The sequence below is a fragment of the Salvelinus alpinus genome, chromosome 23, assembly GCF_045679555.1.
Source record: "Salvelinus alpinus chromosome 23, SLU_Salpinus.1, whole genome shotgun sequence".
NCBI lineage: Eukaryota > Metazoa > Chordata > Actinopteri > Salmoniformes > Salmonidae > Salvelinus > Salvelinus alpinus.
The window spans coordinates 34,527,859-34,541,541 of record NC_092108.1 but is presented as its reverse complement, the minus strand read 5'-3'; the positions used below and the strand labels follow the sequence as shown (position 1 = coordinate 34,541,541).

The 13,683-nt window shown below is 41.6% G+C and overlaps 1 protein-coding gene and 1 pseudogene across 1 annotated transcript; one reads left to right on the top strand and one right to left on the bottom strand.

Annotated features, from left to right (window-relative positions):
* Nucleotides 1–5,802: 5,802 nt before the first annotated feature.
* LOC139551344 (potassium voltage-gated channel subfamily V member 2-like) lies at nucleotides 5,803–9,486 on the bottom strand (annotated as a pseudogene).
* A 2,079-nt stretch (nucleotides 9,487–11,565) lies between these two features.
* On the top strand, nucleotides 11,566–13,450 carry rps28 (ribosomal protein S28). The gene is made up of 4 exons (XM_071362801.1): nucleotides 11,566–11,801; nucleotides 12,092–12,139; nucleotides 12,573–12,697; nucleotides 13,326–13,450. The coding sequence occupies exons 1-3, from the start codon at nucleotides 11,763–11,765 to the stop codon at nucleotides 12,693–12,695; spliced, it is 210 nt and encodes a 69-aa protein (XP_071218902.1). The 5' UTR covers nucleotides 11,566–11,762; the 3' UTR covers nucleotides 12,696–12,697; nucleotides 13,326–13,450.
* Nucleotides 13,451–13,683: the final 233 nt, after the last annotated feature.

Here is a 13,683-nt window from a genome sequence, read left to right as displayed (position 1 = left end):
ATGTGTAGCTTGTGAGAGCTTCCTAGGGCCTTATATAGTGCCCTGCTGTCTATTCCAGGCCGGGATTCTAGTAAGGAGCCATTCGCCCTTGGCCAAGGAAAAGGATGTCCTGATCTTGAGATCACTACATGTAAAAGAGAGTTCCCCTCAAGGCTGGAACTCTCATTTGAGATAAATACATGTCAAATGGTGATCTATAGCATGGGGATTATGAACTGGGGTTAGTGGTGCAAGTATAGGAAAATTAATAATTCCAAGTGATCTGAAATTGTTTTTCCTTTTCATTATAAAGATTTAGTTTACTCATATTCAAGAAAAGCCTCTTATGGCCCCAAAACCATAGGGTGATCCATATATTGACCTGATGGATAATAAATCAGACTTTTGTTATAGGTAGCCCAGTGGCTAAGGAGTTGGACCGGTGGCTGAAAGGTGGCTGGTTTGAATCCTGGGCCAAGCGCTGAGAAAAAGGGAGTGAGTGGAAGACTCATTTCCATTGTTCCCTGTAACATATGGACAATAAAGTTGCTGTGTTGTGTCCTACCATTATGAAATATTGAATTATCTAACCCCGATGAGCCTCTACTGTGAAAATATGGCGCATAACTTACTCCATAAATCTTCACATTTAGGGACTTTTTATTTTTTGAAAATGTTGATATGTGTATGTATTCTCTGTGATTAGTTTGCATATTTCCTTTGAGAAGTGTTATTTACCATCTGTGGCTATGTGTCTGGACTTATCTAGAAGAAGGGGAGCTAATAAAATCAGGATGCAGGTGCAAAACAAAGTCAAGGATAACGACTTACCATGCGCATTCATACCACAGCTTCATATTTCAAACATTTGTTGAATACGCACATTATCCGGTACTTGGCATTGAGCTTCAGCTACATCTTGTTTTGTTCGCCTTAAAATAAAATATGCAGACAATAAAATTCAAAGTGCATCATATCTAGAATAGCAATATCAAGGAGTCCCATGGTGGAGTCACAGCCGTCACACGGACTCCTTTCACTGTGTGTGTGTGTGTGTGTGTGTGTGTGTGTGTGTGTGTGTGTGTGTGTGTGTGTGTGTGTGTGTGTGTGTGTGTGTGTGTGTGTGTGTGTGTGTGTGTGTGTGTGTGTGTGTGTGTGTGTGTGTGTGTGTGTGTGTGTGTGTAGCCTTGGGTGCATTCCCTCTTTCCCTACTTGGCTCCAGGTTGACACTAGAAGACACTTTAATTGATGTTGAACATGCAGGTTGGCAGCGCTGCAGACTGGTCACTAGCTGGCACAGCCACAAAGTCATAAAATCAGATTTTAAACATAACCTTAACCACACTGCTTACTCTAATGCGTAACCCTAACCTTAAATTAAGACCAAAACAGCACATTTTTGTTTTCATGAGTTTTTACAATATAGTCCATTTTGAATTAGCAAATTGGCCATCTAGCGGAAATCTCTCATTCATGACAATAGATTGACATTGCTAGCTACTGTACTTATTTACCTCAGCCTGCCTAGTCGACTAGCTAGCCATCCAGCTAGCCAGACAGTTTTATTTAGCTAACATTAGCTAGCTAGCTAGCTAGCTACTGTAACTGTTATTGTAGCTTTCTGTTTGTATGTGGCTTGCACTTCAATGGCATCCCTCGAAGGAGATTGTCTTGTATCTTTCCAACCAGGCGAAGTACTATGAAGACAACACCGATCTCGACAAGAGGCGCAACATTCAGAGAAATTCACAATTCAGGGAAACGCTAAGCAGTTAACTTCTATTAGATAATTGGACAGATTAAGCTATGAACAACCATTTTCCATCTAGCTAGTTGGTCATCTATATGTTGCTAGCTGTACATATAGTTCAGTGGAGGCTGCTGAGGGGAGGGCGGGTGAGAAAGAAAGTGAGCGAAGGAGAGAGAAGTGGGAAGAGAGACAGAGAGAGAAAGACAGCAATGCAAATGTACTTAGACTTGAGTATTTCAACAACTCTTCTCTTCCAACTTGTTAGGCAATCATGTACCTACAGGGGAAGGATGGCCAGCCACACAGGAAGGTGATTTTTTACTAAGGAGGAGAAGGAGGCTGTGCTGACCGAGATGCATGCTGGCCATTTCAGTGAAGCGCGCATGATTGCCAAAATCAACCTACGCTTCTTCTGACGGGGAATTGTCAAGGAGGTGGACAGCTGGGAAAGTGAAATAACCTTTTGTTTATCAATCACATTCTATTATATCTGAAATTATTATGATTTCAATTAATGTCATATCAGAGAGCGCACAATGTTTCAATTTGTCACTTGTAGCCTAATATTCTGTCTGTAGTTGTGTGAGAGACACATTTCAACCTTGAATATAGATTTAATTATTGTCAATTACGTTTTACCAATGTAGAGCAGAAAGTTGTTTTGTTTGTTATTTAAATCAAACCTCGTATTATTATTTCCCACACAGATGTGCAGTTGTTTTTTGTAGTTGGCTTCATCCTTCCATATTATCACTGATTAACTGGTTGTGGTAACATGTTATAGTTAACCCCCTAGAGTCGATTGATGCACAATCTAAGTTACATAATTAAAAAAATCCCCATCAAAATATGTCAGTTAAAGCTAGAGGTATCTGTTTCTGTAGCACTTCTGCATCTTCCCGGAAATCAGTCTACTCACGAAAACGTCTGTAGCGTCCGAACGGTTTGACCTACAAACTATTATCCCTCTATGGAAAGCAGTACCGAAAAAATTAATGAAGGTATGATGGTAGTTTTGTACCTACCCCAAACATTGGTTAAATATGCGTAAAAAATGTATAATAAATTGTATACAGTACCAGTCAAACGTTAGGACACACCTACTCATTCAAGGGTTTTTCTTTATTTTTACTATTTTCTACATTGTTGAAAAATTGTAAAGACATCAAAACTATGAAATAACACATATGGAATCATGTAGTAACCAAAAAATGAGATTCTTCAAAGTAGCCATCATTTGCCTTGATGACAGCTTTACACACTCTTGGCATTCTCTCAACCAGCTTCATGAGGAATTATTTTCCAACAGTCTTGAAGGTGTTCCCACACATGCTGAGCACTTTGGCTGCTTTTCCTTCACTCATTTGGGTTGAGGTCGGGTGATTGTGGAGGCCAGGTGGAAGCCAGGTCATTTGATGCAGCACTCCAGCCCTTACACAGCCTTACACAGCCCTGTCGTGTGGAAAAACAAATGATAGTCCCACTAAGCGCAAACTAGATGGGGTGGCGTATCACTGCAGAATGCTGTGGTAGCCGTGCTGGTTAACTGTGCCTTGAATTCTAAATAAATCACACAGTGTCAACAGCAAAGCACCCCCACACCATCACGCCTCCTCCGCCATGCTTCATGGTGGGAACCATACATGCGGAGATCAGCTATTCACCTACTCTGCGTCTCACAAATAGGTAAAAGACGAATACCAACCCTACCTTGTCACAACACAAAAAAATCCACAAATTAACTTTTAACAAGGCACACCTGTTAATTGAAATACATTCCAGGTGACTACTTCATGAAGCTGGTTGAGAGAATGTCAAGAGTGTGCAACGCTGTCATCAAGGCAAAGGGCGGCTACTTTGAAGAATCTCAAACATTTGTTTAACACATTTTTGGTTACTACATGATTCCATATGTGTTATGTCATAGTTTTGATGTCTTCACTTTTATTCTACAATGTAGAAAATAGTCAAAATAAAGAAAAACCCTGGAATGAGTAGGTGTGTCCAAACTTTTGACTGGTACTGTATATAACAAAAATACTAAATGATACATGGTCATACTATCTTAAAACAATTCCATATGTCAGCTTAGCACCCCCCCCCCCTGTATACAGTACTGCAGTGTATCCAGTGCCTTCAGAAAGTATTCACACCCCTTGACTTTTTCCACATTTTGTTGTGTTACAGCCTGAATTTAAAATGGATTAAATTGAGATTTTGTGTCACTGGCTTACACATAATACCCCATAATCTCAAAGTGGAATTATGTTTTTGAGTCAATAAGTATTCATCCCCAAGCCTAAATAAGTTCAGGAATAAAAATGTGCTCAACAAGTCACATAATAAATTGCATAAACTCACTCTGTGTGCAGAAATAGAGTTTAACATAATTTTTGAATGACTACTTTATCTCTGTACCTCACACATACAAATATCTGTAAGGTCACTCAGGCAAGCAGTGCATTTCAAACACAGATTCAACAACAAAGACCAGGAAGGTTTTCCAATGCCTCGCAAATTGGTAGATAAAAAAAGCAGACATTGAATATCCCTTTGAGCATGGTGAAGTTATTAAACCTTGTATGGTCTATCAATACACCCAGTCACCCAGTCACTACAAAGTGACAGGCGTCCTTCCTAACTCAGGAAACTGCTCAGTGATTTCACTATGAGGCCAATGGTGACTTTAAAACAGTTGCAGAGTTTAATGGCTCTGAAAACTGAGGATGGATCCACAACATTGTAGTTACTCCACAATACTAACCTAATTGACAGAGGGAAAAGGAAGAATAATAAATATCCTGTTTACAACAAGGCACTAAAGTAATACTGCAAAAAATGTGGCATTGCAATTTACTTTTTGTCCTGAATACAAAGTGTTATGTTTGGGGCAAATCCAATACAACACATTACTGATTACCACTCTCCATATTTTCAAGTATAGTGGTGGCTGCATCATGTTATGGGTATGCTTGTAATCGTTAAGGACTGGGGAGTTTTTCAGGATAAATGGAGCTAGACACAGGCAAAATCCTAGAGGAAAACCTGGATCAGTCTCCACCAGACACTGGGAGATGAATTCACCTTTCAGCAGGACAATAACCTAAAACACAAGGCCAAATCTACATTGGAGTTGTTCAACAAGAAGACAGTGAATGTTCCTGAGTGGCCGCGTTACAGCTTTGACCTTTATTCTACTTGAAAATCTATGTCAAGACCTGAAAATGGTTGTCTAGCAATGATCAACAACCAATTTGACAGAGCTTGAAGAAATTTGAAAAGAATGTTGAACAATCCAGGTGTGGAAAGCTCTTAGAGACTTAACCAGAAAGACTCACAGCTGTTATCGCTGCCAAAGGTGATTCTAACAGGTATTGACTCAGGGGGGTTGAATACTTATGTAAATTAGATATTTCTGTACTTAATTTTTGATAAATTATCTAATATTTCAAAAAACATGTTTTCAATTTGTCATTATGGTGTATTGTGTGTAGATAAGTGAGAAACAACCAATTTAATAAATGTTGAATTCAAGCTGTAACACAACAAGATGTGGAATAAGTCAAGGGGTATCCAAACTTTCTGAAGGCACTGTAGTACTGTCTATTTGAATACATTTTAAGTATAGTATAGCTTTAACTGATTATTGCCCATAATGTAGAGATTTAGGGTAGTGCTTAGTACCATGTCAGAGTTGGGTTCAGTTCTACTATACTGTAAATATTGTCGTTTTCTAATACATTTCAATTCATTAGTTGAATGTTCATTTTCTGACTGGAACTGAGAAGTAACTACCTACTGAAAGTATCACCAAACTGCAATAGTGTATTTTACCACGTTATAATAAACTAAGAAGGCCTAATTTCATGTGCTGATTTCAATATTGACAGCCAGCACATTTGATAGATATTTTAGACCTACTTAGGCCAAAAAACAAATGTTTATTAGTAAACACTCCAATGGATGCAGTCCATCCCTCAGCTCCTATAGTGGTTTGCGCAACGTTGCCTAATAAAAGTTGTTCATTACACAATTATAGGCATGAATGCCTGATAAAAAAAAGTTGATTCCGCTCAGCTTAGCTGCATCAGGTGCTATTCTTAGAAACCGATCCCGACGCCTCCTCTGCCCGACGTTTACTTTCCTACAGCCTCAGGCTTAGAACATTGTCAGAGGCAGATGTGGTTTCCAGCGTGAGGGCGAGAAAGGCATTTAAGGGTAGTAACCAGCATTGGCGTTAGGATCTCACTCAACACCCACACGGTTCTAATTCCTGCTCGGATGGTACGCGGTGTAACGATTGTCAGAGCCGTCCGAAGGATGTGGTTCGAAGCAGCCATCGAACTTTCGCCGCAAACGTTTCTTGATCCGAAAGGTGCGTACTCTTGGGCCTGTGGTCTGGGTGTACTCCTGGGCCTTGAGCTTGGTGTAGTGGTCGGAGAACTTGTTGAAGAGGATTGAGATGGGCATTCCATTGAGGATGATGCCAAAGGAGATGCAGCCAAATGCCACGCAGCGACCCATATAGGAGATGGGCACCACGTCACCATAGCCCACAGTGGAGATACTGACCTGTAGGACAAAGAGGGAAATGGTGTTGTGTTGTTAATCTCAAAGAACATCTCAGTAAAAGCCACATACTATACAGGACACCCTGGTTTCTTATGCTGAGAGAACATACTGCATATTTCCACTTGAATCTGGATTCAACCAAATGAAGGAGCCTAGGTAAAGGAAACAAGCCCACACCAAACTCCTCAAAACTTGCAATATTTTCTGCGCTGTATAGGTAAAAAAAACAAACATTATTAGCCCTTCTTAAAAAAAAACATTATCACACAGCACTTGGGAGTAAGCCTGACATTAATCACTGGTCTAGGTCATGATTATAGTTGATGTTAGTTACAGATGTTACAGATGTTAGTTACAGCACTAATCATGAACAGTATGTCAGGTACGGAAACAGTTCTGGGAACAACAAAGACTTACAATATGATACTGAGAAATTCAAAACAGAAAAGCATTTTTGTCATGAAAATCTTGTTATGCCTCTTTCCTCATGATGAAAGTTAACCACAAACAGGAAATTGATCCTTTATGTATACTGCCACTGGCTACATCAATTGAGAGTTCAAATAAGAGGTAAATGCCTGAAAAAGCCATTTGCAAATACAATATATATACACAAAAGTCTGCGGATTCGGCTATTTCAGCCAAACCCGCTGCTGACAGGTGTATAAAATTGACCACACAGCCATGTAATCTCCATAGATAAACAATGGCAGTAGAATGGCCTTACTGAAGAACTCAGTGACTTTCAACATGGCACGGTCAGTTTGCCAACTGTAAGTGCTGTTATTGTGAAGTGGAAACGCCTAGGAGCAACAACGGCTCAGCCGCAAAGTGGTAGGCCACACATGCTCACAGAATGGGACCGCCAAGTGCTGAAGCGCGTAGCAGGTAAAAATCGTCTACCCTCAGTTGCAACACTCACTACCAAGTTCCAAACTGCTTCTGGAAGCAACGTCAGCACAAGAACTGTTCGTCGGGAGCTTCATGAAATGGATTTCCATGGCCGAGCAGCCGCACACAAGCCTGAGATCACCATGCGCAATACCAAGCGTTGGCTGGAGTGGTGTAAAGCTTGCCGCCATTGGACTCTGGAGCAGTAGAAACGCGTTCTCTGGAATGATGAATCACGCATCACCATCTGGCAGTCCGACGGACTAATCTGGGTTTGGCGGATGTCAGGAGAACGCTACCTTCCCCAATGCATGGTGCCAACTATAACGTTTGGTAGAGGAGGAATAATGGTCTGGGGTTGTTTTTCATGGTTTGGGCTAGGCCCCTTAGTTCCAGTGAAGCGAAATCTTAACTCTACAGCATACAATGACATTCTAGACTATTCTTTGCCTCCAACTTTGTGGCAACATTTTGGGGAAGGCCCTTTCCTGTTTCAGCATGACAATGCCCTCGTCCACAAAGCGAAGTCCATACAGAAATGGTGTGTCGAGATCGGTGTGGAAGAACTTGACTGGCGTGCACAGAGCCCTGACTTCAACCACATCGAACACCTTTGAGATGAATTGGAACATCGACTGTGAGCCCGGCCTAATCGCCCAACATCAATGCCCACCTCACCAATGCTCTTGTGGCTGAATGGAAGCAAGTCCCCGCAGCAATGTTCCAACATCTAGTGGAAAGCCTTCCCAGAAGAGTGGAAGCTGTTATAGCAGCAAAAGGGGGACCAGCTCCATATTAATTCCCATGATTTTGAAATTAGATTTTTGATGAGCAGGTGTCCACATACACTACATGAACAAAAGTATGTTGCTAAAATAGAAGTGGCATACCATAGGAGAAGAACTGAAACATAGAGCATATTGTACAGAAGACAAAACATAAAGAAGATGGAGTTGTTTACTCACAGCGGCCCACCACCAAGCGTCAGGTATGCTGCTGAAGGGGGTGCCTGGCTGGTCCAGCTCCACAGAGTGCATGAGGGCCGAGAAGGTGAAGATGCCCAGGATAATGAACAGGAAAAGGCAGCTCTGAGCACTGCCGGATGGTGAAGCCAAACGCTCGCATGCCCGTGGAATGCTTGGCCAACTTGAGGATGCGGAAGATGCGCATGAGCTTGAGCACCTTGCTAACCTTGCTGACCCAGGCCATGGTCTTCAGGTCCTCCTGGGCACTGGCATCATTTACGTCTGTGAAAATCTCAAAAATAATCTGGATGAAGTAGGGCATGACGGCCAAAAGGTCCACAAAGTTTAGAGCACTTTTCACAAAGTGTTTGATGTCACAGGTGGTGAGCAGCCTCAAGAGATACTCAAAGGTGAAGAATATGATGGAGACGATCTCCACACACTCCATGTAAGTCTTGCCGTAGATGGTGTACTTCCTCAGCTCCTTCACCGTGTTGAGGGTCATCGCCACAATGGAGATGAGGACGAAAAGATTGGAGAACACGGCGAAGCCCTTAGCCACTAATGAGGAGTAAGGGTTTTCCATCAGGTCCCAGAGGGCCTTGCGGAACCCCCCCCAGGAACATGGTCTTGAACATGGCCTCCTCGCCCCCGTGGGCCGGCTTGATCTCGTCGATCAGCTCCTGGTTGACTTTCAGGCCATCTTTGATCTCATCCACCTTTTCTTCAAACAGGATGCGGCAACACCTCGGAGTGTCCCTAATGCGCAGACCCCAGAAGTTCATCTCCTCCTCAAAATTGAGCGGGCATAGACTCTCCATCACCAACATGACATTACTGCAGCAGAAGAAGATGTAATGGAAGAAAGTGGTGTCCCGGTCAAAGAAGAACTCATTTTTGCGGACCGAATAGTCGTCACAGAGTGTCATCCTCTTCATAGGATCGGTACAGAGGGCCAGAGAGCCAATCCTGGTTTTTGGGTAGAGGAGAACTAGGTGGATTGGGAATTGAAAGACTTTCCCACTGACATTGATTGTGAATATGTTGGATTGTCTGGCGACACATTTTTCTTCCTCTCTTTTCTTCTCTGGCCTTTTCTCCTTCAGAACCACTGTCTGAGGAGCAGGGCTGCCTAGGTAGTCCATAGACGTCCATGCTTTCACAGAGCTTTCCTGCCCAAAAGGGAAGGTAGTGTCTGGTTACTCTGTGCTCTGGGATAAGCTGGTGTTCAGCTTCACACTGGCAAACAAACTGGAGCGCCACTTTTTTAGGTGGCAAGGGTTTCTTGAAGGTTGTTCCATTGGAAATCTATGAGAAGAAAATAAATCTTGCTCACCCAGTGAAAGTTAAGTCATTAAAGAAAGACATTACCAGCAAATCCAATATCCCACACGTTTTTATTCCTCGAAATGAAGAACAACAAAAGGATGATTTTCTTCATCCTTTTCTTCCAAATTCAGCAAGGAGAGGAAAAGCTATGCCGTGTTTGATTGGACGTGCAAGACGATCTAGAGCATGAGTTGGGGATTCATCCTCCTCACTGATTCTCTAATTTCATCGCTGTTCTTTCTATCCTAACAGGAGTTAAAAATACTGTCAGTGAGGATTAGTGTTGTGATTTAAGGATTTGGTGCTGGGAGGAGGGAAATGCAGAGCAGAGACAGCAGTCGTTCATTTGTGACAGGGCTATTAAAGGCTTACAGGTACATGCAGTTCAAACTGGACAGAAAGGAATCACAGTAAACAACCTCACGTGTACCTTCATATCTATGCATTCATTCCAACCGCCATCATTTCACGTTAATCCCATTGGTTGCAATTTTATCGTGCAGATCAATTCCCCCTTATTTCCACTGGCCTATAGACAGTATTTCTACATTAAAGTAGCAATCTGCTGTTACTACATCCATTTTTGGACCTAATAAATTAATTATATGTACCCATTGTTTCTTGAAGAACATAATTTATAAATGCCTCGTGAGCATAGTTCAACCCCAAAATATAAGCTTGTTTTACTCCAATGTTAGTAAACAATGTAAATGTAATCTCTGCCCTTAACCTTGTTCTGAACACCTCCAAAACAAAGGTCATGTGGTCTGGTAAGAAGAATGCCCCTCTCTCAACCGGTGTGATTACTACCTCTGAGGGTTTAGAGCTTAAGGTATTCACCTCATACAAGTACTTGGGAGTATTGCTAGACGGTGCACTGTCCTTCTCTCTGCACATATCAAAGCTGCAGCTAAGGTTAAATCTAGACTTGGTTTCCTCTATCGTAATCACTCTCTTTCACCCCAGCTGGCAAACTAACCCTGATTCAGATGACCATCCTACCCATGCTAGATTACAGAAACGTAATTTATAGATCGGCAGGTAAGGGTGCTCTCCAGCGGCTAGATGTTCTTTACCATTCGGCCATTAGATTTGCCACCAATGCTCCTTATAGGACACATCACTGCAGTCTATACTCCTCTGTAAACTGGTCATCTCTGTATACCCGTCGCAAGACCCACTGGTTGGTGCTTATTTATAAACAATTTTAGGCCTCACTCCGCCCTATCTGAGATACCTACTGCAGCCCTCATCCTCCACATACAACACCCATTCTGCCAGTCACATTCTGTTAAAGGTCCCCAAAGCACACACATCCCTGGGTCGCTACTCTTTTCAGTTCGCTGCAGTTAGCGACTGGAGCGAGCTGAAAAAAAAAAACACTCAACTGGACAGTTTTACCTCGATCTCTTCATTCAAAGACTCAATCATGGACACTTACTGACAGTTGTGGCTGCTTCGCCTGATGTATTGTTGTCTCTACCTTCTTGCCGTTGTCTTTGCCCAATAATGTTTGTACCATGTTGTGTTGCTACCATGCTGTGATGCTCCCATGCTATGTTGTTGTCTTAGGTCTCACTTTATGTAGTGTTGTGGTGTCTCTCTTGTCGTGATGTGTGTTTTGTCCTATATTTTATTTTTATTTTGTATTTTTAATCCCAGCCCGTCCCCGCAGGAGGCCTTTTGCCTTTTGGTAGGCCATCATTGTAAATAAGAATTTGTTCATAACTGACTTGCCTAGTTAAATAAAGGTTAATTAAAAAATATATATATATAATAAAAAATTAAACATCCTTCAAATTTTCATTGATAGACACATTTTATTGATAGACTATATTTGTAAGTGCCATTACAAGTGCATTTGTTTTGTCTAGTCCTTCGAAATTCAACTTTATATTGATGTGAGACTCCACACTGCTTTAATTAGTTTAGCGGGCTTTGTCTTTGCGATGAAAATATACCTATAAAATAATATATATTTTTTATGCAACTATAATTAGAAATCAAAGGCATTATACTGATTATTCATCCCCCCCATCCGCCTATTTTATGGAGTGGAATGAACCACAATACCGGAACCGGAAATGTACATTTATTTTAATAATACTATGTTTTTAATCCAGGGATATGTATTTTTGAAAGCATATCATACATAATATGAAATAATAGAATTATAAAGTGCGTAAATGTATTAAAAATTGAAAATATTTTGGATTACAGTTTGAATATATACCGTGTTCTCACCACGTGACTTCCTTTCCAGTCAACCTGACAATATGGATGCCAGCCGCGTGCAGCCGATCAAGCTTGCAAGAGTAAGAAAACGCAATCATATTTAAGAGACTTTCAAGATATTAATGTGTACATTCGTAAATACTCTGTTTCATTTGAGCTAATTAAAAAAAAAGTTCCTGCCACGTTTATACTTGAACGGAGCATCATAGCTTGGTGAGCTGCGCGTACTGGAAGTGCTAAATTACAGCAACCATTAATTTATCTAGCTTAAAACTCGCTGGGTAATTTAGCTGAAAAACAGGCACTCTTACATCCCACGTTACCTCAGATGTGTAGTTGGCTAATTAACCGTTTTACACTCCTTCTCCAGGTCACCAAGGTGCTCGGGAGAACTGGTTCCCAGGGACAGTGTACCCAGGTATGTGTTACTGAAACGCTAGTAGTATTAGCTAACTTGATAGCCAATCAGATAATCAATGTTGATGGTTAGCAAAGTTAGCTTGCTAATGGTGATGTATTGTGCACTAACTAGTCCTTTATTCCACGTCTGTTCTTCTAGCTATACCACATGCTAATGTATAAGTATCCTGCATAGTTAGATTGGTTGTGGCAAAAGGTCACTAAATTAGCCAGCTAACATGTCATGGTAAAACAAAGTAGGTAGCTAATCAATGACAGATGTGTATCCCAACTGTCAATACATTGAAATGCAATTTATTAATAGAAATGCACTAGTTTTAACACTTGGTGTGATCAGATATATTATTTAGGTCCTTGGTTCTGTGTTATGGAATCTGTAAACAGTGTAGTGTGTGGCTGTTGCATGTTCTAATGTATCCTGTCTGTCTCAGGTCCGTGTGGAGTTCATGGATGACAGCAACCGGTCGATCATCAGGAATGTGAAGGGGCCAGTCAGAGAGGGTGATGTGCTGACACTTCTGGAGTCTGAAAGGGAAGCCAGGAGGCTGCGATAAAGGTGTGTGCCATACTATTGTCCATGTCAAGCAGGGCTCTCCAACCTGGTTCCTGGAGAGCTATACTCCTGTAGGATCACTCCAACACCAGTTGTAACTCACCTGATTAAGCATATCAACCAGCTAATTATTCGAATCAGGGTTGGAGTGAACATACAGGATCGTAGTTCTCCAGGAACAGGGTTGGAGAGCCCTGATATTAAGGCAGTCATGTGTACTCCTAGACAGCAGTTGGGTGGGCATGTTTTTGCTTCAGCCTGATTCAGTTAATCGTGGTCGTGAGGAGCAGTTTAGGAATCAGGTGTGTCGAAGTAGGGCTGGAATGCAATCCTGCAGGAGGGGTGCCCATTCCTGAAGTAGCTTTTGGTGTGAAAATCTAAGGGAACTATAAACCAATGTTGCTATCAATGGCCCTCAAGGGAAGTCAAAACCACTCACCACGGCCTCTAAAAGTATTACTTTAGGGTATAAGGTAAATAATTGTGTCGGTGGGCTGGGAAATCATTTGGCTCTACTTCCACTTATGTCATCCCAGGAATAGGTGTCAATTGTGTCCTTGGGTCTGTTATTTTGCTGTTAAAAAAATGGTACGTGCATAAATGTAATGAATTCCCACATCTTTCCTTGCAGTGCCCTGCGAAGTTGTGAGATGCCAAACCAACGCCTGGGGTGCAGACGCCCCATCAGTTCATCTGCAATGGCCCCACATTTCACTTGTGCAGTTTAAGAAAAAATAAAAATGTGTTCAAGGTGAAGATTTGTGTTTTTCCTGTTCAATGACCAATGTGTGTAGACATGTTGTGGACCAAAGTTAACTGTAATGGTAGTTTATTTTAAAGTACTCTAAATGGATGCCAGCTGTCGTGTTGATGATCCTATTTTGAACATACAATTCCCACCTACTGCTGCTAGGTAGGCTAAACTGCTGAAGTAGAACCTTAATGGGTTTGATTTGAATGATTGCTCTCCTTTTGTCAGAAGAGAGGCA